Source organism: Anomaloglossus baeobatrachus, chromosome 7 (assembly GCF_048569485.1).
Source record: "Anomaloglossus baeobatrachus isolate aAnoBae1 chromosome 7, aAnoBae1.hap1, whole genome shotgun sequence".
Classification (NCBI taxonomy): Eukaryota; Metazoa; Chordata; class Amphibia; order Anura; family Aromobatidae; genus Anomaloglossus; species Anomaloglossus baeobatrachus.
The window spans coordinates 302,793,528-302,819,387 of record NC_134359.1 but is presented as its reverse complement, the minus strand read 5'-3'; the positions used below and the strand labels follow the sequence as shown (position 1 = coordinate 302,819,387).

The 25,860-nt window shown below is 46.5% G+C and overlaps 1 protein-coding gene across 1 annotated transcript in view; it reads left to right on the top strand.

The window, feature by feature from the left end:
* LOC142246552 (guanylate-binding protein 1-like) overlaps positions 1 to 25,285 on the top strand; it is a 30,186-nt gene extending 4,901 nt beyond the window's left edge. Inside the window, exons 2-11 of the mRNA XM_075319621.1 lie at positions 5,495 to 5,674; positions 8,014 to 8,141; positions 9,594 to 9,703; positions 10,444 to 10,631; positions 12,494 to 12,742; positions 12,991 to 13,271; positions 13,791 to 14,003; positions 14,321 to 14,423; positions 15,571 to 15,764; positions 22,577 to 25,285. Coding sequence (XP_075175736.1) covers positions 5,495 to 5,674; positions 8,014 to 8,141; positions 9,594 to 9,703; positions 10,444 to 10,631; positions 12,494 to 12,742; positions 12,991 to 13,271; positions 13,791 to 14,003; positions 14,321 to 14,423; positions 15,571 to 15,764; positions 22,577 to 22,816 — 1,886 coding nt within the window. The 3' untranslated portion in view covers positions 22,817 to 25,285. The remainder of the gene's footprint in view (positions 1 to 5,494; positions 5,675 to 8,013; positions 8,142 to 9,593; positions 9,704 to 10,443; positions 10,632 to 12,493; positions 12,743 to 12,990; positions 13,272 to 13,790; positions 14,004 to 14,320; positions 14,424 to 15,570; positions 15,765 to 22,576) is intronic.
* Positions 25,286 to 25,860: the final 575 nt, after the last annotated feature.

Here is a 25,860-nt window from a genome sequence, read left to right as displayed (position 1 = left end):
CTGCACTCCTGACGTTAACGCTGTCACTGCCTTCTATGCCCGCCCCGTTCTCACATCACGTCTCGTGGGCGGCCCGAGACTGTCACTAGCGGTGACGTCACAGGCTCCCGCGATGCTGCTGAGAACGCGGCGGCAAGCAATGGAAGTCAGTGACTGCGCTGACGTCGAGCAGGAGAACGTCACAGCAGGTAATGATCTCATCTAACCTCCTGACAGCAGCGCTCGTCATCCCCTGCAGCGACCTGGACTGATCTATTGATGTTAGCTCAGGTCACTGCACACTCTCCCAGCCAATGGGGAGCATTCTGTTCTTCATTGACTGGGACAGTGACTATGGAATGGATCGTCATGAGACCCCCTTATTGGATTACGCCGAACCCAGATTTGATTGTTCTTTTCAATACATTGGTAAGAGAGGGAATGTTTTGGGGAGTGTTTTTTCAAATAAAACTTTTTTTGTTGTCTATTTTTTTTTTATTACTGACTGGGTTCATGATGTCGGGTATCTGATAGATGCGTGACATCACTAACCCTAGGGCCTGATGCCAGGTGACATTACACATCTGGCATCAACCCCATATATTACCCCATTTGCCACCACACCAGGGCAATGGATGACTTGGGGCAAGGCGCCAGGATTGGCACATCTAATGGATGCGCCACTTCTGGGGCGGCTGTAGCCTGCTATTTTTCGGCTGGGGAGTGGCCAATAACAGTGGACCTCCTAGTCTGAGAATACCAGACCACAGCTGTCTGCTTTACCTTGGCTGGTGATCCGATTTGGGGGGACCCCGTGTTTTTTGTTTTAAATTATTTAATTTAAAATAACAGCGTGGGGTGCCCTCTGTTTTGAATTATCAGCCAAGGTGAAGCTGCCAGCTGTGGTTTGCAGGCTGCAGCCGTCTGCTTTACCCTAGCTGGCTACACAAAATAGGGGGACCCCACGTTGTTTTTTTTTTTTATTTATTATTTATTTATTTATTTTTTGGCTAAATACAAGGCTAAGCACCCTTTAGTGCCACATAAAAGTCACTAAAGGGTGCCAGCTTAGAATTTTCAAGGGGGTAGGACATTATATATGTCTTTCTCATCTATCTATCTATCTATCTATCTATCTATCTATCTAGCTACCTACACTATCTATCTATCCATTCATTCATTCATTCATTCATTCATCCCTCTATTTCTCTGTCTATATCTATCTATCCATCTCTAGATCTACTCATCTATTTATCTTTCTTGTTGCTTCCGTTTTCTTGCGGTCCGCAAGGCACACGGATGACACACGGACCGTATACGGAACAGAACGGATGTCACACTGATTCCACATGGATGCATCCGTGAAAAAAACGGACCGTTTTTTTGCAGACCGCAAAAACGGAATAGTCATTTGAATGTAGCCTACATGTGTTCCCTATGGGGGTAGGGGTCGGTACAGAACGATGGTGGGGGGGGTCGGTGCAGAACGATGGTGGGGAGGTCGGTACAGAGCGCCGTGTGTGTGTGTGGGGGGGAGGGTTGCAGAGCGTGATGTGTGTGTGTGGGGGTGCAGAGCCCGATGTGGTGTGGGTTGCAGAGCCTGATATGTGTGTGGGGGTGCAGAGCCCGATGTGTGTGTGGGGTGCAGAGCCCGATGTGTGTGTGTGGGTTGCAGAGCCTGATATGTGTGTGGGGGTGCAGAGCCTGATGTGTGTGTGGGGTGCAGAGCCCGATGTGTGTGTGGGGTGCAGAGCCCGATGTGTGTGTGGGGTGCAGAGCCCGATGTGTGTGTGGGGCTGTTATTTCCAATGCTAGAGTGATAACAGGTCAATGCTGGGGCAGAATTCTGACAGGGAATGCGTGTGCAGAGGCCGGGCAGGGTGCGGGCGGTGCCAGCTCTGACTGAGGTTTGGCACAGAAAGAGGTCAGTTTGGTTGAGCTGAATGTAAACAAAGAGCTGCAGAGAATAAAGGGATAATTCAAGAGGAACAAAAGTTAGAAAACAAAAAATAACAATGTAGGGTGTTTTATATGACAATACAACACAGATTAGCTTGCAAAAAATGTTGAGTTTATGTCGGACAACTCCTTTAATTGCGAGGACTGAGAGACACTTCAGGGTGAAGTCAGACTAACCCTTTAAGAAAAGGGAGAGCAGTGCGGCCGCGCACTAAGCATGCAGACACACACATCGGGCTCTGCGCCCCACACACACATAGGGCTCTGCACCCCACACCACATCAGGCTCTGCAACCCTCCCCACACACACACACACACACACACACACACACACACACACACACACACACACACACACACACACACACGGCGCTCTATACCGACCCCCCCACCACCATAGTTCTGCACCGACCACCCCCCCATCGTTTTGTAACGACACCCTACCTCCATAGAGAACACATGTAGGCAACATTCACATGACCGTTCTGTTTTTGTGGTCCGCAAAAAACGGTCCGTTTTTTTCACAGATGCATCCGTGTGTCATCCGTGTGCCTTCCGTTGTTTTTTTTTTTGCGGACCGCAGAAAACGGAAGCAGCAAGAAAGATAAATAGATGAGTAGATATAGAGATGGATAGATAGATATAGAGACAGAGAGATAGAGGGATGAATGAATGAATGAACAAATAGAGGGATAGATAGATAGATAGATAGATGAGAAAGACATATATAATGTCCTACCCCCCTGCATATTCTAAGCTGACTCCCTTTAGTGGCGATAATCCAATAAGGGGGTCCCATGAGGATCCATACCATTGTCACTGTCCCAGTCAATGAAGAACAGAATGTTCCCCATTGGCTGGGAGAGCCGTGCAGTGACCTGAGCTAACATCATGAGGTCAGCCCAGGTCACTGCAGGGGATGACGAGCGCTGCTGTCAGGAGGTTAGATGAGATCATTACCTGCTGTGACGATCTCCTGCACTCCTGACGTCAGCTCTGTCACTGACATCCATTGGCTGCCGCATTCTCAGCAGTATCGCGGGAGCCTGTGACATCACCGCTAGTGACAGTCTTGGGCCACCCGCGAGACGTGATGTGAGAAGGCGGCGGGCATAGAGGGCAGTGACAGCGCTGACTTCAGGAGAGCAGGAGATCGTCACAGCAGGTAATGATCTCACCTAACCTCCTGATAGCAGCGCTCATCATCCCCACGGCTGCCCGCACTGCAGTGTGAGAAGGTGCTGATACTGCGGGGAGACATTGACACACTGCAGTGCGGGCAGCTGCGGGGCTGGTGCGGGAGCGGGACACAGACTGCACGGGCACCCGACTGAGGTCACACGGAAGTGCTTCCGTGTGGCTTCCAGGGATTTTGCGGGCCCACTGACTTGTATTGAGTCACGGTCCGTTATTACAGAACAGAATAGGACATGTTCCATAATAACGGAACGGACATACGGTATCTCATCAGTGCTTTCAATTGTATCGGCATCTGTGATCTGTGATGCCGGTACATTTGAATGTGTGATCCTGAGCAGGGGGCCAGGTGCTGGCGGTGACACCGTGGGCAGCCGCCGCCAAGCCCCTCCCCCAGGTCACGGACCCCACAGCAGTGCCGGGGGAGGTGCAGGGAGAGTACGGCGTGCGGGGGAATGTGTGGGAGGGTGCAGGGAAGGGGGCGGGGACTCCATGCACTGTACCGCCCAGCAGGGCGGCAACATGCTGTTCCCAGATTTGCATGTCAACATGGTCCTGCCCATGTTGACATGAAATGACCGGAAGCAGCAAAATCGCGCCAGGAGCGGTCATGTGACCCATCTGAGCCTGGGGAGGAGGCTGACAGCAGGGCAGGTAAGTGGTCTCTATCTACTTACCTGCCCCAATGTAGCCCAATAGGGAAATAATTAAAAAAAAGTCAAAATAAGCCGGATAACCCCTTTAAGAGAGCAGCTGCTAAAATACCAAATTACAAAGCAGCCAACAAGCAGCTGAAGTCCATGAACCTCAAGTTGTAGGATCCTCCAGACGTTTTAGTCCAGCATAAACCTTCTGTAAAGCCCCTAAACAGCGCTCACAAGCAGAAACAGCTGCAGTGACCCCCAACAGACCTGAAGACAAATTATAAAACAGTTGTCTGAACACCCTACAACCCTGGATGGTCCAGATGGATGGAGCAGGGGATGGTTGGTGGACGGCCACCATGTCCAAACAAAGCTGTGATAGCAGCAAGGAGGTGGTGGAGTCAGGTTTTGAGCTCGAATTAGAGAGAGACAGTGCTGGTAGCTTATTTATGGTCCCTAAAGGTGTGGAAATGACCTTGGCTAAGTATATAGAATTTATGACTGACAACTTTCTTCTATGGTACAAAGAGAAGAATCGTGCTAGCCGTAGAAAAGTCATCTTCATACTGACAATGCTCCATCTCATGCTGCAAAGAAAACCTCCGTGCCATTGGCTGCTGTGGGCATAAAAGGAGAGAAACTCACTGTGCAACCACCACCCTCCCCAGACCGCAACCCTATTGAGAACCTTTGGAGTATCCTCCAGCAAAAGATCTATGAGCGTGGCATTCCGATCTCATCCAAACAGCGGCTCTGGAGGCGGATCTCCTCCACACAGCGGCTCTGGTGGCGGATCGCCTCCAAACAACGGCTGTGGAGGCGGATCTCCTCCAAACAGCGGCTCTGGTGGCGGATCTCCTCCAAACAGCGGCTCTGGAGGCGAATCTCCTCCACACAGCGGCTCTGGTGGCGGATATCCTCCACACAGTGGCTCTGGTGGCGGATCTCCTCCAAACAGCGGCTCTGGAGGCTGATCTCCTCCACATAGCGGCTCTGGAGGCGGATCTCCTCCACACAGCGGCTCTGGAGGCTGATCTCCTCCACACAGCGGCTCTGGTGGCGGATCTCCACACAGCGGCTCTGGTGGCGGATCTCCTCCACACAGCGGCTCTGGAGGCTGATCTCCTCCACACAGCGGCTCTGGTGGCGGATCTCCTCCAAACAGCGGCTCTGGAGGCGGATCTCCTCCACACAGCGGCTCTGGAGGCGGATCTCCTCCACACAGCGGCTCTGGTGGCGGATCTCCTCCACACAGCGGCTCTGGTGGCGGATCTCCTCCAAACAGCGGCTCTGGAGGCGGATCTCCTCCAAACAGCGGCTCTGGAGGCAGATCTCCTCCAAACAGCGGCTCTGGAGGCAGATCTCCTCCAAACAGCGGCTCTGGGGGCGGATCTCCTCCAAACAGCGGCTCTGGAGGCAGATCTCCTCCAAACAGCGGCTCTGGTGGCGGATCTCCTCCAAACAGCGGCTCTGGAGGCAGATCTCCTCCAAACAGCAGCTCTTAGAGATGACTGATATCCTGCAAAGAAATTTAGGAATTTAGTCAAATCAGATTTGGAGCGCGTAGTTGTTTCGATGCGGTGGCACTGTTCTTTCTATTCGTAGAGGTAAAGGGCGACTCTCAACAAATTATCAAAAAGTAGATACCGTGTAATAATTAATGATCGATGTGTTTAACCCTTTGATTCCTGTTACCTCTCTCTTCATTCCGGCAGCTATGATGGACAGGCCCATGTGCCTGATTGAGAACACCAAGGAAGGAAAGATGGTGGTGAATCCCGAGGCAGTAAAGTTCCTGACAAAAATCACCCAGCCGGTGGTGGTGGTGTCCATAGTCGGCTTGTACCGAACGGGCAAATCCTACCTGATGAACAAGTTAGCTGGCGCCAAAAAAGGTGCGGTGCTTCCTACAAGATCATCCATCCAACCCATAGCAAATATTGAAAACCTACAAATGACCTGAGGATATGCCAAGATAAAAATAATCTTTATTAGAACACAAGAAATGATAAAAACATAAAAGAGAAGGAGATACACACAATGAAACGACTCCCTCCACGGGAAAACTGCCGCTATATACTGTACAAAGCACTAGAGACGCAGAAATACACGAAGTATGAAAAGAACAATGCAGATAAATGTGCAGAGAGACTAGATCACTCAATTAGGGAGACAAAATGCAAATGCAATAATTGTTAAATACGTCCCACATATAAAAAGAAATGCAATACACAGTGCAGCCACTAGAGGTCTCTGCGGTAGATAAAATAATCCACCTGTAACAATATATTTAAAGAGAAGGTGGCATAAAAAAAATAACCGTTTCAATAACTGAAAAAATGAAAAGTATTAATGTTTTTTGTTTAAATATTATTTGTCTCAAAAGTTTGATATTTTCCACTCTTAAACACTAGGGGGAGCAGTTGCTGAAATCCTGCTGTAGAGCTACTGTAGAACCAGCTCACATTACAGCTGCAGTAAAAGTGGGCGGAGTCTGCTCTCCTGTGTGTGATGTCACCTCCCCCTCCCAATCTGGGTGTTTCCAAAAGGATAAGATAGAATGAAGTTTAGGATCACAGTGCGGAGCCATTTTGTTGGTGACCACAGAGTGATCCTAATATGTCTAAAGTGTCACTAAGGACAGCTGGCATAGTGCCCCACTGTATCCCGCACTGCATCCCGCGCCCCCATATACTGTGCTGCTGTCCAGGATCGGAGGTCCGAGGTGACGTGCGGCGAGGAGGGGTGATCTGCAGCCTGAGCGGCACTTCACTACAGATGTCACACCACAATTGCAGCCGCATGTACTCACCTCAGACCTCCACCCCTGGCAGCCTGTCCAGTCAGCCTGGTGTCTGTTTCTCCCGTCAGTGATCATTCCACAGAGCAGCAAAGAGCGGAGGCCCTAGGTGAGCACATGTGGGGATGGGGGGGGTGAGCGGCGGAGTGAGAGGTGAGGGGGGGTGAGTGGAGGGGTGGGGCGCAGCACACCAGGGTCAGTTACGTTGCAGTCACCGATGCCCGGTACCGATACTCACCCCATCCCGGCGGGTGACGGGGAAAGTACAGCACACACCATATGCTGTGAGTGCCACAAAGATGGCGGCTGTCTCCTCCCTCTGCCGTGATCTGGACAGCCCAGGGGGCATGTCTAGCTTATAGCAGAAGCAGTGTTCGTGTTCCAGTATATGGTTGGAGCCCGACTATCAGATCCAATGCACAGGTTGCTGCCATAAAGGAGGTGAGTAACTGTCATTACTCACAGCAGATCCAAGATGGCCGCCCCCAGTGCTTCAGTAAAACTAGAATTAAATAAAAACTAAATAAACAGTGAATTTAATTTTGTATTAAAAATACTTAATTCCATAATCACTATTATTAATACAAAAGTATAAAAATGCGACATCTTCCCTTTAAGGGCCGTTTCACACATGCGGCATTTCGCCGGATTGCCGGATCTGACACACTACAGTACAGTGTAATACTATACAATGGCATGAGTGTGCCGGATCCGGCAATCCGGCAAAATGCACACAGCTCGATCAGATTACACAAAGTGACCTGGAGAAAATAAGAACAATCATTTATAATGCACAGAACCCGAATTCTGCAAAGATGAATAAATACATATAAAGTGCATACAACACTGCAGAACCAAGAATTCAAAGAATTTGCAAATAACCCAGAATGTGCAAAAGGCAAAGGAGATAAATAAGCAACTCATAGATAGGAATGTGTGGGCTCAAGAAACAGATAAAGAGGAAAAGCCTCGCAAGACCGGTCCTGAGGATGTCCTCTCCTGCAGAGCCCTCTAGTGGCTGCACTGTGTATTGCATTTTTTTTTCTGTGTGGGACGTATTTATCAATTATCGCCTCTAATAAGAGGGATTTAGCATCTCCCCACATTTATCTGCTTTTTTCTCTTTCTTCACACGTATATTTCTGCGTCTCTAGTGCTTTGTATATGTCGGCAGTTTTCCCGTGGAGGGAGTCACTTCATTGTGTGTATCCCCTCCTTTTTTAACGATGTTTTTATCATTTTTTTACGTTGTAATAATAAAGATTATTTTTATCTTGGCTTCAATCTCAGGTCATTCATAGGTTTTCTTGATTCTTATGAGTTTTCCCTATATATAAGGCCATTTATCGGTTCCCCAGATCCATATCATCTAAGAGTTCAAGTTATGTAACTATTGGAAAAAAAACAAAACTTGTCAATAATTTATGTCCATAGGTTTTAACTTGGGTTACAATGTACAAGCCGAGACCAAAGGCATCTGGATGTGGTGCGTTCCTCATCCTACGAAGCCGGACCACACCCTGGTTCTGCTGGACACTGAAGGTCTGGGAGATGTGGAGAAGGTAAGGCAGATGGAGGAGCCGGGCCTGATCCATTCTTGGACAAGAGGAGAATCCACCCGTCTAATCAGATCCAGATTCTGGTACTAGATCCTGTGATGGGACGATGATCTCGGGAATTCGTCTGTTCGCCATATGGGGAGTCGAGAAGGACGTTTTCCTCAAACATGGAGCTGTTATTGTCGGCCTCATGGGGTTTTTGCCTTCCCATGGATAAACATGCGAGGCTCTATGTTGAACTATATGGACATAAGTGTAACCGTCGTTTTAATTTTTTTTCATAAATCAATAGTGCACATGAAAATAAGCACTGTAATCTCATCAGACAAATCTGCTTCTTTCTCTCTAGAATTCATCAGTCGTTATCAAAATTCCAAAATCAGAGGTAAAAATCTGTATTCAGTGAAGACTTTCCTATTAGACAGGAGATGGCAGCTGGTGCTGATGATTCTATGTAGATAGAAGAGAGAGGAGGGGTGGAGATCTGCCTCTAGCTCCTCCCTTTGCTGCTTCTAGCTCCTCTCCCTGCTGCTTCTAGCTCCTCTCTGCCGCTTCTAGCTCCTCCCCCTGCTGCTTCTAGCTCCTCTCTCTGCCGCTTTTAGCTCCTCCCTCTGCCGCTTTTAGCGCCTCTCTCAGCTGCTTCTAGTTCCTCTCCCTGCTGCTTCTAGCTCCTCTCTGCTGCTTCTAGCTCCTCCCCCTGCTGCTTCTACCTCCTCTCCCTGCTGCTTCTAGCTCCTCTCTCTACTGCTTCTAGATCCTCTTTCTGCCTCTATCCCCTCTTTCTGCCTCTATCCCCTCACTCTCTCTATACTTTGCTCTATACCCTCTCTCTGCCTCTAGTCCCTCTCTCTGCCTCTATCCCCTCACTCTGCCTCTATCCTTTTCCTCTATCCTCTGCCTCTAGCTCCTCCCTCCCATCATCATAGAATCTCATCAGCACCAGCTGCCGTCTCCCATCTCAGTAATGGGAAAATCCTCACTGAATACAGATTTTACCTTAGAAATGAGTATTTTGATAATGACTGATCCATTCTGGAGAGAAAGAAGCGGATTTGTCTGATAAGATTATTACACAGCTGCTTATTTTCATGTGGACTATTGAGTTATGAAATAAAAATTACAGTTCCTTTACGTCTACCATGATACCACATGATACCATGGTCTTCAAAGAGATCCCACAATCGGTGGATCTTCAGGTCCCAGGTGGTGAGATCGTTCTCGATTATCATCATTATTAGTTGCGTCCTATGGAATCGTTAATACCCTAGAGATGGGTAAATAATGAGTGATGCAGAGAGCGCAGACACAAGACATTTTGGGGAGTTTATTCTTGTAGGATCTTGTCTTTCCCTTGGTTGTAGAGAAGCTCCACAAGTCACGGGAAAACAGATCTCGATAATCCACGAGTCATTCATGATTTATCTACAACCAAGGGACTCATTTTTTCCTTAACAGGGAGACAAGAAAAATGACATCTGGATCTTCAGCCTCACCGTCCTCCTTAGCAGTGCCCTGGTGTATAACAGTAAGGGAACAATTGACCAAGATGCCATAGACAAGCTGAAGTATCCTTCAAAAAGCTACATGTACTTATCAATTACCATTGTCTTTAAGGGTTATTCCCCAAAAATCGAGTTATCCCCTATCCATGATATAGGAGAGGACTTGCTGGTCACTGGGTGATAGCGGTCAGATCTTGCCTTCGGGGCTCCCAACAGCAGCACTCAGCTATTTTCAGTGGTCCCATAGAGAATGAATGAAGCGAAGCCCACCTCTGCTCCATTCAGGATGGGTTTGGGCCCCCAGCAATCTGCAACTCAATAATGTGATTAAAATGTTTATATATATTTTATTACTGTATTATTACATTTCCAGGGGACTTGATCTTATCTGATCTATTCCCTGTAATATCAATAATTGCAGTAAATAACTAAAATCACAGTCTCCTGTGAAGCTCGGTCTGTGGCTGGTCTTCACAGGACTCCCACCACGGCAGCCATGGAGCCATTAGCAGCTCCTGCGCCAACCCATATACCCGCCCCCGACATCGGACGTTCATAACATGATGTTTCGTTTTGACCGATGCCCAAACAACGAATGATCATTGTCGCTCAAAACACCAATCGGGCAGGTTAGATATTTTCCAGCCGATGAGAAGCAATGGCTGCATCTTTGGTCGAAATAATCCAGAAGTTGATGAGGTCTGAGGTGGTTGATCATTTGTCGGCCCAGTTTGTATTTGGGATTTTAGACATTTTGGGAGGTAAAAGCAGTTTTCCATCGTTTCCTTATCCACTGTGAATAGATTTGTGGGGGATCTCGCAGAACTAATCAAAGTGAAATCTCAAGACAATGAGGACGAGGAGGCGGAATTCTCCATGCATTTTCCCATTTTCATCTGGGCCGTGAGAGATTTTCATTTGAAGCTTAACATTGATGGGAAGTCGGCTACGGAGGATGAATATCTGGACAACGCTCTGAAGCTGCGAAACCGTAAGTATCGAGACGACGTCTAAAGATAAAAGTCCTGGAGAAGGGCTAATCTGACGCCCTGGACTAGTCAGGTCATCACAGGGTTCTGCACAATCTTTCTCTACCCGTGCAGGGCTCAAACCCCCATGGTTCTGGGAACCTAACCTGCAGTGCTGCCTCCACCAGCATTCACAAATCCTAGATAAACTTTGCACCACACCCTGTCAGGCACACCAGTGGGCTGCTTAAGCAGGAATAGGGCCGCCCACCTAGGGGTCAGGCAGGGAGGTGGGAGGTATCAAGTTAGAACAGAATTAGCTCCCAGTGAGTGAGGAGCTGGGAGTAGCAGCTCCCCAAAGAACAGTAGTAGTAGCTGTGAGGAGCTCTGAGGAAGCTGGGAGTTGTAGCTCCCAGGGGAAGCAGACTAGGTCGCAGACAGTGGTCTGGACCTAGAGGAGTCGGACCCCCAGTCGCAGGGGATTGAGGCTAGGTGTCTGGGACCTGTCTTGAATGACAGTCAGCAGCCTGGGCCTAATCACCTGTCTGGGACCGAAAGCACGACGGGGTACACGGACCGTAGGTCGGGGAGAAGCTTCAGGCAACCCGGCAATTAACCTGCGGAGGACAGGACCTCTTTGGACTATGAAGCTCAGAGATCGGGGGCACTAGCGCAACGAGGGGGATAGGGCTTTCCAAACAAGCGGCCCACTGAAATCCCAAGCGTGAGCCCCTGAGAGCAGGCTTCTTCACTTAGCCACAGTGGGGAGCGGGGCCCGGAAAGCTTTAAGCTGATGGGCCACAAAGGACACTCTAAATTCGGTGCCAGGAGGCATGTCATGGACCACCAGGCGGTACTGCAGGGGACGGGACCTGGACGAGCTCCCCTCAAGAGACAGCGGCAGTCAGAGACTTGGTTTACCCTGTTGTCAGCGTCTGCTTTAATGCCGAGTGAGTACCTAATTAACCCCTGCAATCAGCGAGCCTGCGCTCCCCCAGCATTCCCCAAGGCACTATCCAGAGTCACGGGGTAATCCCCTACCCATGGAGGGTCACGTCACCTAGCTGTCCCCACTCCATCACTCCGGGTACTCCCAATTACCGTACACCACAGGTGGTGTCACGAACTATATCGCCCCTGTAAATAGCCCCTTCATTTGAGCGTGGCCCCTACCCCCCGCGTCCGGAGACCCTCAGTAATCACCCCCGGATCCGAGCGGTTCGACCTCTGCAGGGGCGGCACACTAAAGGGTGCTTTACACGCTGCGACATTGCTAGCGATATATCGTCGGGGTCACGTTGTTAGTGACGCACATCCGGCACCGTTAGCGACATAGCAGTGTGTGACACCAATGAGCGACGATCAACGAGTGCAAAAACGTGAAAAATCGTTGCTCGTTGACACGTCATTCATTTCCTTAATATCGTTGCTGCTGCAGGTACGATGTTGTTCGTCATTCCTGCGGCAGCACACATCGCTGTGTGTGACACCGCAGGAACGACGAACATCTCCTTACCTCCGTCCACCGGAAATGCGGAAGGAAGGAGGTGGGTGGGATGTTACGTCCCGCTCATCTCTGCCCCTCCACTTCTATTGGCCGCCTGCCGTGTGACGCCGCTGCGACGCTGCACGAACCGCCCCCTTAGAAAGGAGGCGGTTTGCCGGCCAGAGTGACGTCGCAGGGAAGGTAAGTCCGTGTGAAGGGTATAAGCGAGGTTGTGTGCCACGGGCAGCGATATGCCCGTGTCGCACAACCGACAGGGGCGGGTACGCTCGCTAGCGATATCGATACCGATAACGCAGCGTGTAAACTTCCCTTAACAGTCAGCGACAAATTCACTCTCCATTGACTTTTTCCCCATCACATGTTTTTTCTTCATGGCAGCGGAAAAATCAACCAGAGATGAGGATTATAACCGACCCAGGAAGCGCCTGCGCATGTACTTCGGGAAGCGCAAGTGCTTCGTGTTTGATCAACCATCTGCGAATAAGGAAGATCTTCAGAACATGGACAACATTTCCGAGAGTGAACTGAGACCGGAATTCTTGGAGCAGACAAAGAATTTCTGTGACTATGTCTTTCGGGAAGCCGAAGCGAAGAAAATGATCGACAACGTCACAGTTACAGGAAGCCGTGAGTTGTGTCTCAGTAAAAGGGACTCCATTACTAATGCAAAAAAACTGGAGAGCAGACGGCCTGCCCCGACCCGGGAGCGGATGGCCTGCCCCGACCCGGGAGCGGATGGCCTGCCCCGACCCGGGAGCGGACGGCCTGCCCCGACCCGGGAGCGGACGGCCTGCCCCAACCTGGGACCCCTACGGGCTACAGTCTGTTATTAAGACACTTCTAACAGTTCATCTAATCATTCCATTTCTTTTCAGAGCTTGGTAAATTGGCAGAGATGTACACTATGGCTATAATGACCTCCAATATTGCCTGTATGGAGGACGTGGCCCATACACTGTCTGACATAGAGAACAAGGCAGCCGTCCAGGAGGCTGCACTATATTATGAGACCCAGATGAAGGAACGCGTCGTCTTGCCCACCGACACTTTGATCGACTTCTATGAGCTGAGCCAGCAATGCGAGAACGAAGCTCTTAAGATGTTCTTGAAAAGGTCCTTTAAAGACAAAGACAAGAAATTCTTCCAAGAATATATGGTGAGTCTGACGCTAGCGATGAGCGACTCTGCTGAAGTTTTGGTTGGACAATTCGATTCACCATTTTGCTAGACGCTAAATCATAAAAAATAATGGATTTGAGTCCAAATATTATGTAAAATTAGAGAATTAATCTTGCCTTGAACAGATTCAGTCATCTAACACCTAAACATTAAGGTCATAGTTGTCTTCTCGAATCCATTTCCAGTAATTTCTCACTCACAGTTCCTCCAGTTTCCTAGCAGGTGCTCTACATCATGTCCAGTTGCCACCATGTTTAGAAATCCCAAGAAGCTTGTACGAGATATGCTACGAGAAAAGCGTGTAGGAAAAATGATGTAAAGAATGCAAAAGTAATCAAAATCATGACCTACCATAGGACCTCCAGACTGAATCTTGTCCATCTCTAGCTAGATCTTAAAAGTTCCAATCACTCCGTAAATCGAGCTGCATCTGGATCTTGATTCTTAAGACCAATTGTTAAGCAAAAATTTGCATTTTGAGTTTTTCTTTCCGTAGGAACTGATACAACAGAAGAAGAAAGAGTTCTGTGATAAAAATGATGAGAAGTCCCGGGAGGTGTGTGAAGTCTTGATTAAGAAGCATGGTGAGAAGCTCGAAGAAGCTATTGCTAAAGGATCATATAGCGTCCGTGGTGGCCATCAAAGATTCAAGCAAGATTTAAAAGCAATTGAGGAAAAATATCATATGGAACCCGGGAAGGGCGTTCAGGTCAGTGCTCAACTGTACATTTGCTCAGAAGAGCCAGGAGGCCTCCATAAACATCAGATGGTCATCCAGTGCTGCACTGATCAGCAGGTTCAATCGACTCTTATCTAATGGATACAGGGACCTTAAGTGTCCAACATGTCTAAGATGCTTCCATCAAGGCATGACTGACTCTTCCCAGTTAGTCTATTTTAACCTCTGATGGTCATTTGTGCTTTGTGTGATGGACGAGGCTCAAATTGACTCTTTCTCTGCTTCACATAGGCACTCCTCATTTCTCCAAGATTTCTTATATTTTTTTACATTTCTTTTTTGTGCAGGCTGAAACAGTTTTCCAGAAATACCTGACTCATTGGAAATCAATAGAAATCAATCTTCTGAAGACTGATGAAGCCTTGACTGAGAAAGAGAAGGAGATTGAAGGTGAAGGATCACTTACTGGCTTTGCAGTTGTTCTTATAGTCTTGAGTGTGTGGATCTGGTGGCTTCTTGATGTTGCGTTCACGATTTCCCTTATACATTTCTCTGCTCTTCTTCCTCTGTCAAAGACTCCCATCTTCACATAGTATATCCAAAATTATGGTCCATGTAGACAGGTCTATTTTGGCTAAATACAACCTTCAACATTTGTAGAAAATATATCAGCTCACCACCACAACCAGAAATGATACTTATGGAGCAATGCTAGGAAATCTTTAGGCCGGTATCCTCAAATATGAGTAGTAAAATGTAACTTTTGTGCAGAGCGTTTCCTAAATGTCCCTTTATCTAGATTCTTGTGTAGGGATGCGCTGGACAATATTGTAATTCGAGCGGGAGTGGACCCACTGGACCGCAGCACCGCTTCACCTGAGGGACCTGACTAGGCGCACGTGGGGTATTCATCAGAACCTCTGATGGTGAGGATGGGTCTGACTGTTGGTAGCCAACAGGTGCTACTCAGGGAAACAAAGTACTACGACAGCTGACCCAAGGGTACTGAAACTGACAGTCTCGGATATGGATCAGTGCAGATGGGATGGCTGATGCAGACTGGACGGCAGGTATTGGAAGGTGTGGACTGGTATAGCAGGCACGGAGGGAACAGCGGGTGCAGCAGGTATGTAAGATACGTCTGGTACAGCTGGCGAGGATAGGTGCAGCAGCGGATACGGCAGGTACTAGGATACAGACTGGTGTTAGTAATACAGCAGAAGCAGCAGCACATAGGTAAGGGACCTGACAACTAGCAATGCGTCTCTAAGATTAGACCACGTTGCCCAGGCACCTCCCATAAGGGGAGAATGCTTAAAATACCTAGAGCCTTTCAGCCATTGGCACTTCTGGGTTAGGGCCTATTGGCCCTTGTAAGAATAGGTTTGCGCTCCCTAAACATGCCCCCAGGAGACCTGCGTGGTGTGTGCAGGCCTTGAGAGTCGGCAGCAAGGACACAGAACCCAAAAGGGTGAGAGTGCCGGCATCCCCCTCAGGGAAAGGGGGCAGAACAGTGCGGGGACGCCGGTAACGGTGTTACAAATATTGTATCCTACTTTTGGTAAGGCCTTCTTACTGACAATTTTTCTCACTGCAGAGGGGAAGGCAAAGAAAAAAATTGAAGAGATGGAGCAAAAAGTGCGCGAAGTGAAGGAATCCCATAAGAATCTGCAGCGTGAAGATGAGAAGGCACATGTAGAGAAGCACATCATGGGCGTCTTTGAGAAATTTGCCCAAGAAAATAGACTGATGGCCGCTCAGCTTCAGCGAGCTATTGCCGACAAGGAGCGGGTGAGTCTGTGAGGCTTCCCGAGTGAAAGTTTCAGTGATGAATGCGTCAAGGAAGTAATTGTGCCATTGGACAATATATTTATTACGTGGCCACACTAATTAGAGTAATAAATATAGATGAAACAGGTAATGATGGGGATTACGAGCCTTAGACTATCCCACCTCTGAAGGTGAGCAGGCCATACGAGGTGAGACTGACGGGCTGTCTCCTCTACATTGGGGCTTTATCACTGTCCTCAAATGGCCAATGGTGGATAACGTGGGATTTCATCAATTCTCCCACACTTGTAGTGTGGGATATTTTCAAACCAAGGGAAAGGTGTGTTATATTATACAAAATTGAAGAAAGGTAATTGATTTTTGATAGATTCTTAAAGACCAGGAAGGAGTTAAAAACAACAATTGAAGGATACTCACCTTTCCCCTCCCATCCTCACTCCTCCGGCTGCCATAGCCGCTCTCTGCTAGCCCACTGAGCTGACTAGGCCTCAATCACAGTTGCCATGATGACATGAAATGTAAAGGTCCAGGTGGTGCAGAGAGGCTGAGGATAGCCCTGCACTGCTATCCCACTGTGCTGACTAAGCCTCAGTCATGTCACCATAATGGCATGAAATGTAAAGGCCCAGATGGTGCAGAGAGCCTGAGGATAGCCCCGCTCTGCTATCCCACTGTGCTGACTGGGCTTCAGTCATCATGTTACCATAATGGCATGAAATGTAAAGGCCCAGGTGGTGCAGAGAGGCTGAGGATAGCCCTGCTCTGCTCTCCCACTGTGCTGACTAGGCCTCAGTCATGTTACCATAATGGCATGAAATGTAAGGGCCCAGGTGGTGCACAAAGGCTGAGGATAGCCCCGCTCTGCTCTCCCACTGTGCTGACTAGGCCTAAGTCATGTTACCATAATGGCATGAAATGTAAAGGCCCAGGTGGTGCAAAGAGCCTGAGGATACCGGACATGGAGGCAGATGGACAGTGCAGCATGGAGTAGAATGGACGTGGGATGGATAGGTGATGGGTGAGGTGTGTGTATAATGCTTGGGGACAGGCCTGGATTGGCAATATACCCCACCAGGTAGATTTGCGGTGGGCCAGTCTAATAGGTCTCTAACGTGCTGCGAGGTTGCTGCTGTCAGTCTATATCTTTGTGATTTAGATGTGTAGCAGTGCGTCCAAGCAAGTGGCCTCCACTGATGTGATGTCGACAGATTGGCGGCTTCTATTCTGCTCAGCTCTGTTGATGGAGCGTCACTGCCGATGTCGTGCTGATTGACAGCCGGCTCCCCGCTGCCAAACTGCAAGGAATGGGCGGTCAAACCGCATGACATCGGCAGTTACACCCCATCAACAGAGCATCTCAGAAGAAGAGCTGCTCTGCTGTCGTGTAGCAGCTGAATCACCGGTAGGCGCAGTCAGTCACCATTCTGTGCCGGTGCTGGGTACAGGCAGCTAGTTGCCTCTGTTAGCACTTTACCTGCCTCAGAGCTTTTAGCCAGATAGTAAAAACAAAAACGGACACCCCCTATAAGTAATAGAAGATAACAAAACTCTATTCCATATAAAGATATACATTAAAAAAAAAACAAATAGTGTCTCCTACTGTAAACTAATACTCCTACTCCTAATCCTACTCCTATTCCTACTCATACTCATAAGATGTGATTGATTGCAGCCAACAGTTACCAGGAAACATCAAGACCTTTAAGACCAACCTTTAAGGTTTGGCTAAAAAGCTCCTTTTTGAGTCTTGTAATACTAAACCTCACCCCATTTTCTGGCATAGTTTGGTGGATTTCCCCTGAAAAATTAAGGTTGTTGTCAAGTATGCAATCTGTGTACAATTTGTATGCAATCAGCGGTAGAGGCCAGGAACCGATGATCTACAGCGCCCATCAGCGACCATTACACATTGAAGGACGCTGTTCTGATCAGATCTGGCCATTGCTGATCACTGGGGGTCCGGCATGTTGGCCCCCCAATAATCTGCTGTTTAGCTGCAGCCTTCACTATTTCATCAGAGTAGACGTCTGTTCTGTCGCTGATTGGCTGCAGCGGTCACAAGTCATGTCAGTCTCTAGGAAAAGCGATCTCTACAGGATTTGAGGTGGGGACTCCAAGATTAGTGGTGCTGGTGTCACAGGGTGGCGCCCCCCATTACAAATGTCAGTGAAGACCGTCACTCGCGTAGCGTTCATACTTTCCTTTTCTCCATAAATAGTAGTTATGACTAGAAATGACGCCTTTCGGTTTCCACTGCGAGGCCTTTCTCTAACAGAATGTGAAATATGACAAACAGAGGTTTAGGCAAAACTAAAAACATTCACCACTCCCCATAGACGAGCCTCACATTCCTCCATTGTGCGAGCACAGGGGAATTAACCTTTGTTTGATTTTTACCTGTGACAGCAAATTCATGATTTATATATTGAAATGTGGATTAATGTATGTGGGAGAAACGGCTGAAAACGAAAGACAGAGAGTATCCAAACATAAGTACACCCAAACATGCAGTGCCTACAAGTAGTATTCAACCCCCTGCAGATTTAGCAGGTTTACACATTCGGAATAACTTGGCATTGTGACATTTGGACTGTAGATCAGCCTAGAAGTGTGAAATGCAGCAAAAAAGAATGTTATTGCTTTTTTATTTTTTTTTTTAAATTGAGAAAAGTTTATTCAGAGGTCATTTATTATTCAACCCCTCAAACCACCAGAATTCTGTTTGGTTCCCCTAAAGTATTAAGAAGTATTTCAGGCACAAAGAACAATGAGCTTCACATGTTTGGATTAATTATCTCTTTTTCCAGCCTTTTCTGACTAATTAAGACCCTCCCCAAACTTGTGAACAGCACTCATACATGGTCAACATGGGAAAGACAAAGGAGCATTCCAAGGCCATCAGAGACAAGATCGTGGAGAGTCACAAGGCTGGCAAGGGGTACAAAACCCTTTCCAAGGAGTTGGGCCTACCTGTCTCCACTGTTGGGAGCATCATCCAGAAGTGGAAGGCTTATGGAACTACTGTTAGCCTTCCACAGCCTGGACAGCCTTTGAAAGTTTCCTCCCGTGCCGAGGCCAGGCTTGTCCGAAGAGTCAAGGCTAACCCAAGGACAACAAGGAAGGAGCTCCGGGAAGATCTCATGGCAGTGGGGACATTGGTTTCAGTCAATACCATAAGTAACGTACTCCACCGCAATGGTCTCCATTCCAGACGAGCCCGTAAGGTACCTTTACTTTCAAAGCGTCATGTCAAGGCTCGTCTACAGTTTGCTCATGATCACTTGGAGGACTCTGAGACAGACTGGTTCAAGGTTCTCTGGTCTGATGAGACCAAGATCGAGATCTTTGGTGCCAACCACACAGGTGACGTTTGGAGACTGGATGGTACTGCATACGACCCCAAGAATACCATCCCTACAGTCAAGCATGGTGGTGGCAGCATCATGCTGTAGGGCTGTTTCTCAGCCAAGGGGCCTGTCCATATGGTCCACATCCATGGGAAGATGGATAGCACGGCCTACCTGGAGATTTTGGCCAAGAACCTCCGCTCCTCCATCAAGGATCTTAAGATGGGTCGTCATTTCATCTTCCAACAAGACAACGACCCAAAGCACACAGCCAACAAAACCAAGGCCTGGTTCAAGAGGGAAAAAATCAAGGTGTTGCAGTGGCCTAGTCAGTCTCCTGACCTTAACCCAATTGAAAACTTGTGGAAGGAGCTCAAGATTAAAGTCCACATGAGTCACCCAAAGAACCTAGATAACTTGGAGAAGATCTGCATGGAGGAGTGGGCCAAGATAACTCCAGAGACATGTGCCGGCCTGATCAGGTCTTATAAAAGACGATTATTAGCTGTAATTGCAAACAAGGGTTATTCCACAAAATATTAAACCTAGGGGTTGAATAATAATTGACCCACACTTTTATGTTGAAAATGCATTAAAATTTAACTGAGCAACATAACTTGTTGGTTTGTAAGATTTATGCATCTGTTAATAAATCCTGCTCTTGTTTGAAGTTTGCAGGCTCTAACTTATTTGCATCTTATCAAACCTGCTAAATCTGCAGGGGGTTGAAGACTACTTGTAGGCACTGTATATTGTTACCAAAACCGTTACATTGTGAGAAGTGTAAACGCAACATCCCACAGAGATTGTAGAGATAAGGCCACGTCTCACTAAGCGACATCGCTGCTGAGGCACGTTTTTTGTGACGCAACAGCAATGTTGCTAGCGATGTTGCTGTGTGTGACATCCAGCAACGACCTGGCTCCTGCTGTGAGGTCGCCGGTCGTTGCTGAATGTCCTGGACCATTTTTTGGTTGTGAAGCACACATCGCTGTGTTTGACAGCGAGAGAGCAACGATCTGAATGTGCAGGGAGCAGGGAGCCGGCTTCTGCGGATGCTGGTAACCAAGGTACACATCGGGTAACCAAGCAAAGCGCTTTGCTTGGTTACCCGATATTTACCTTGGTTACCAGAGTCCGCAGCTTCTAGAAGTCGGCTCCCTACTCCCTGCACACGTAGCCAAGGTACACATCGGTTAACTATAAGCAAAGCGCTTTGCTTAGTAACCCAATGTGTACTATGGTTACCAAGCACAACGTCGTTACATGGGTCACTGATGGCTGGTGGCTGATCTCTGATCGCTGTGGAGATCTGCCTGATTGAGACCTCAACAGCGACCACGTAGCGACGCTCCAGCGATCCCTGCCAGGTCAGATCGCTGGTGAGATCACTGGAGCGTCGCTAAGTGTGACGGTACCTTTACTACATCAGCCAACTGCAAGGAAAGACTGCAAATTAGGCCTAAAACACACTTCCGCAAAAAAAACTGTATGTGTCTCACGGTCCGTTTTTCGGGTCCGTGTTCCGTTTTTTTGGGGCGTTTCTCCGGTACGTATGGCATCCGTGTGATGGCGTATGCGAGCCGTGTGTGTGTGTGGAATGTCCGTATTGACATAAAATACGTACGTGTGGTGTCCGTGTGGTGTCCCTTTTTAAAGGCCCGCATTCTTACCAATTAACGTTGTTAATCATTCATCATGAGATCCTGGTGTTGTTGTTTGCCATCAATTGACCTGATAGATTGGAAACAAGTGTTGCAGATTTTGTGATGAAAAACGGACACGGACGATACATGCTGAACACGGACATACTCCGTGTGCAGGCACGGACCCATAGACTAAAGCGGGTCCGTGCCTGCGTGCTGCTGGCCAAAAACGGACATGTCGTCCATGTAGAAAAGCGCACACACGTACTTACCACACGGACACACGTTCCGTGTGACTTTACGTGTGCGTGCCATCTACCATTGAATAACATGGGTCTCCGTGTCTCCGGTACGTGCAATTACGTACCGCACACGTACAAAAAAAACGGATGTGTGTTGCGGGTCTAAGAAAGATTACAATAAGAAAGATTACAATAAGAAAGAGTACAATAAGAGCGACTGCAATAAGAAAGAGTACAATAAGAAAGATTACAATAAGAAGATTGCTATAAGAAAGATTACAATAAGAAAGAGTACAATAAGAGAGTACAATAAGAGCGACTGCAATAAGAAAGAGTACAATAAGAAAGATTACAATAAGAAGATTGCTATAAGAAAGATTACAATAAGAAAGAGTACAATAAGAGAGTACAATAAGAGCGACTGCAATAAGAAAGAGTACAATAAGAAAGATTACAATAAGAAAGATTACAATAAGAAAGAGTACAATAAGAGAGTACAATAAAAGCTACTGCAATAAGAAAGAGTACAATAAGAAAGATTACAATAAGAAAGATTGCTATAAGACTGCAATAAGAAAGACTTCAATAAGAGAGACTATAACAAGAAAGATTACAATAAGATTCAACAAAGAGAGTATAATAAGAAAAATTACAATAAGAGTTTACAATAAGAAAGATTACAGTAAGAAAGATTGCAATAAGAGTTTAGTAAGAAAGATTACAATAAGAGATTACAATAATAAAGTATAATAATAAAGATTACAATAAGAAAGACTACAATAAGAAAGACTACAATGCCTGGAGCTGCGAGGATTGAGGTGGTATTTGGAAATCTGCAGCTTTGTGGGATGCATTTTGCACCTTATATTTTGCAACACATCTATAACTATCCTGCTCTTATTACCATTTAACTTCTTTTTGTAGCCCATATCATTTTTTATTTTTTTTTACAGTGATTTCCCTCGCTAATCACAGCCATGTCAATACTTGGCATGGCTGCAGCGGCTCCAGAAGTGCCCACAGCCTAAAATCTTGCTTATTGGCTGCTCTGCGACCTTTCAACAAGCTTTATTTGGGTGATAAACCCGAACAGGAACCGGACATACAATAAAGTCTGTGTTCGGGGTTCAGCAGCGGACACAAGGTGTCTGATACGGGCCCCGAACTTTACAGTTTGGATTCGCTCATCCCTGTTTTTGATTGATTGGGATATATTCAGAGTTAATATGACAGATTAAGTTAAAAAGGTAACTTCACTAATGACGTTCACCTAAACATACTGAGCTTTTCTGTAAACTACCTATACACCTGCTAATGGACTCTGCCTTTGGTAGGGTGTAATAGAAATAGTAAAATGGAAACCGCGGAGGTCACCGTTAGACCCCAACTGCCATAGCAAATGATCGTTGGCAGAGCGAGCCGCAGAATCTCGAGGTTTAAGCTTCCTGGTTCGGGACTGGAACTGTCTCGTGCTCCTCTAAGACCCCAGATTATGTGACACTTTGCCTGACTTTCATAGACTTGGTTGGCACGCCGTTACCATAGGTTTATACTCAGCCTCTCTTATTTATGCGCAGGAACGGGATTCCTACCAGAGACAGGGATTCCAGAAACAAGCCAACATGTACCAAGAGCAGATCAAGGACTTGCAGATGGAGGAGGAGAAGAAGATGGACAAGAATCAGTGGTATACACCCGTCTTCGACACATTGAAGAATGTGGTCTGTGCTGTTGCCCCCTCACTTATCGAAATAACGGGAAAGATGATCCATGCTAAAGCCGGCCAGGTGTATAAAGAATTCAAAAAGCGGAAATAATTCATGTAAAAGCATAAAAGATCACTCCTACAAGATCACCCAACCAGACCCTGCAAAATTCTGTCCCCACCTATGTACCTCCCATCAGTGGAGCAGCCCCTCATCTACTGCCCAGAAGTCAACCCCCATGGTAAAGATGTCGTCTGTCCTCTGCACACAGCCCTCCACGTGCCTCCATCTGACATCTCCATGTCATGTTTAGATCCACTGGTTTAACTCGAACCTCTTAGGCCCCAATGTAAAATCTTCTACATGGACCCTAAGTATCAGTGTTTTTTCATAATATGGGTTGTCTCCAATCAGCTAAAAGGACCTCTTGGGCCCAGAGATTTGGGTGCAAATTTATAAGTTCATGCTTTCATAGTTTTTTTTAGTGTTGAAGGTAGACTTAAGTTCATCAAGCTTAACCCATAGCTTAACATGTTGTGTGAAGGTAGAAATTTAGGTGAAGATAGCTAATGGTATCTTCGTTCAGGATATCCAGAGGCTGGTGCCGTATTAGCTGTATACCAGTGCAGATATTAATGAATCAGACAGTGATCACACAAGACGTGTTCTCTCCTTGAGCCAGCGTCACCAACTGAACTTGTGTATTGGAAAAGACTTAATTATACAGAATGCATCATTGTCCTTGAAATTAGAACAGAGACTCTAGGGAGTATTCAACTCCCTAATTTTTCCCAGTATACTATAAAATACATCTCTGTTCGTTATACATTCTTTCTGTGTGAAACTACTGATAAGGCCTTTGCTCATCATTATGAAGACTTTCATTGTTTGTACATCTGTTCACTCCTCCTTGGTAACCCCTTCATGACTATACAGCTTAGAATCATATTATGGGTCTGTGCGATTGCTATATAGACACACAGATAATTATGCTACTAAATCTACATTTTGATTATTTACATACACAGATATTCTTATTACATTTAAACAAACAATTTATAGCTTAGGCTACCTTCACAGTTGATCCAGAGAAAGGCAAAACCCCATGGAGCAGACAGTAAGCTCCACATTAGGGGAAAAAATCTTTCCCAACTCCACATCCGGCAATCAGACGAGTTGCCTAGATCAAGGTCTATCACAGAATGCAGTGCACATATCTAGTAATATTATATTTTTCAAGAAAATCATCCAGGCCTCTCTTAAATTTAGTAATGAATCAACCAATACAACATTATGTGGCAGAGAGTTCCAAAGTCTCACTACTTTTACAGTAAAGAATCTGCGTCTGTGATTATGACTAAACCTCCTTTTCTCTAGACATAGTGGATGCCCCTTGTCCCTGTTGCAGGCCTAGGTGTAATGATCATTATACAGATCTCTGTCCCCTCATATATTTGTACATTGTAATAAGATCGCCCCTAAGTCTTCGTTTTTCAAAACTGAATAACCCCCAGTTTAATAACCCGTCTTGGTGCATTCCCCCATTCCTTTAATAACCTTGGTTGTTCTTCTCTGCACCGCTCTAGTTTAGCACTATCCTTCTTATACACTGAAGACCAGAATTGTACACAGTATATAAGTGTGGTTGCACTAGTGACTTGTATAGGGGGTAAAACTATGTTCTTCTCATGAGCATCTCGGCCTCCTTTAATGCCTCCCATTATTTTATTAGTCTTGGCAGCAGCTGCCTGACACTGGTCAGTAAAGTTGAGTTTGCCTTCCACCCATACACCTAAGTCTTTTTTAGTGACACTTGTACCAATTGTTTTATACTTAAGAACATAATTATAAATGTTATTTCCTCTGCCAGAGTGCATGACCGCACATTTATCCACATTAAACTTCAATTGCAATCTCTCAGCCCAAGCCTCCAGCCTACACAAAACCCTCTGTAATATTAAATTATCTTCCTAAGTATTAATTACCCTGCAGAGTTTAGTATCATCTGCAAATATTGAAATTCTACTCTATATACCTCCTACAAGGTTATTAATAAACATGTTAAAAAGAAGAGGGCCCAATACTGACCCTGTGGTGCCCACTGTTATTTGTGACCCAGTTTAAGTGTGTTCAATAAATAACCACCTTTGCTTCGTATCACTTAGCTGGTTCTTAACCCAGTTACAAATATTTCCCCCTATTCCCATCTTATGTACCATCCTTTTGTGTGGCACCGAATCAAACACCTTTGAAAAATTCCATGTAGACAACATCCACTGCATTTCCCTGGTCCAGTCTGATGTGGTCACTTGATTGGTGAATGACCCATTACTATTCACATACCCCTGTGATATTTATATTGCTATTGGCACTTACTATTGTAGCTAAGTGAAGTTTTCATGTAGTGCAGACAGTATCTACTGATATCACTGATGGAAATGTTATACACAGGCAAATATGGCTTGTCCTTTATATATCATTATTATCTACCATATTATAGCTTGACAAACGCTCAGCTGCTTAAAAGCCAAAATATTTGTTTTTTTGCACTTAGACAAATAAACTCATGCATGTTGCAATATGGAATATTGTTGTGTGGCCTCTTCTTGGATATATACGTGTACAGATCACAAGTTATGGACGACCAGCAACTGCTAAATGGGACGAGAGCTGTCTCTATTTATTTTTCTATGTAATGTAGGGAGTCAGTTCTGGTGGGCAATGGCAGGGGCACAGAAAAGAGGTCACAGATTTTCAGTCCAAAATGGTCTGTGTTTTATTCAGACCGATAACAAACATGAAAGCACAGTCGTACTTCAGACAATAATGCAAAGGAAAAGTCCAGCTTATCAAACAGCTCAACAAAGGTCCCGGTCGTGCCAGTCCATTCAGATATGGGTTTTCCTACAAAGACTTTTTCAGTTTTCTAGCTCAAGCACCTTCAAAAATGCGGCTGGGGAATAGTCACCTGACACACTGGACAGGAGTCACAATATCGTTTTACTTCTCGGTAGATACAGGTTCAGAAAAATCGCTTCAGAATTCAGTCCAGGGTTTTCTTATTGCCCAAGCGTCCAACAAGTATGTGTGGATGGACAAGGTCCATTATCAGCTTGTGATAAGCCTGTGGCACCAAAAATTGTTCTACCATGAAA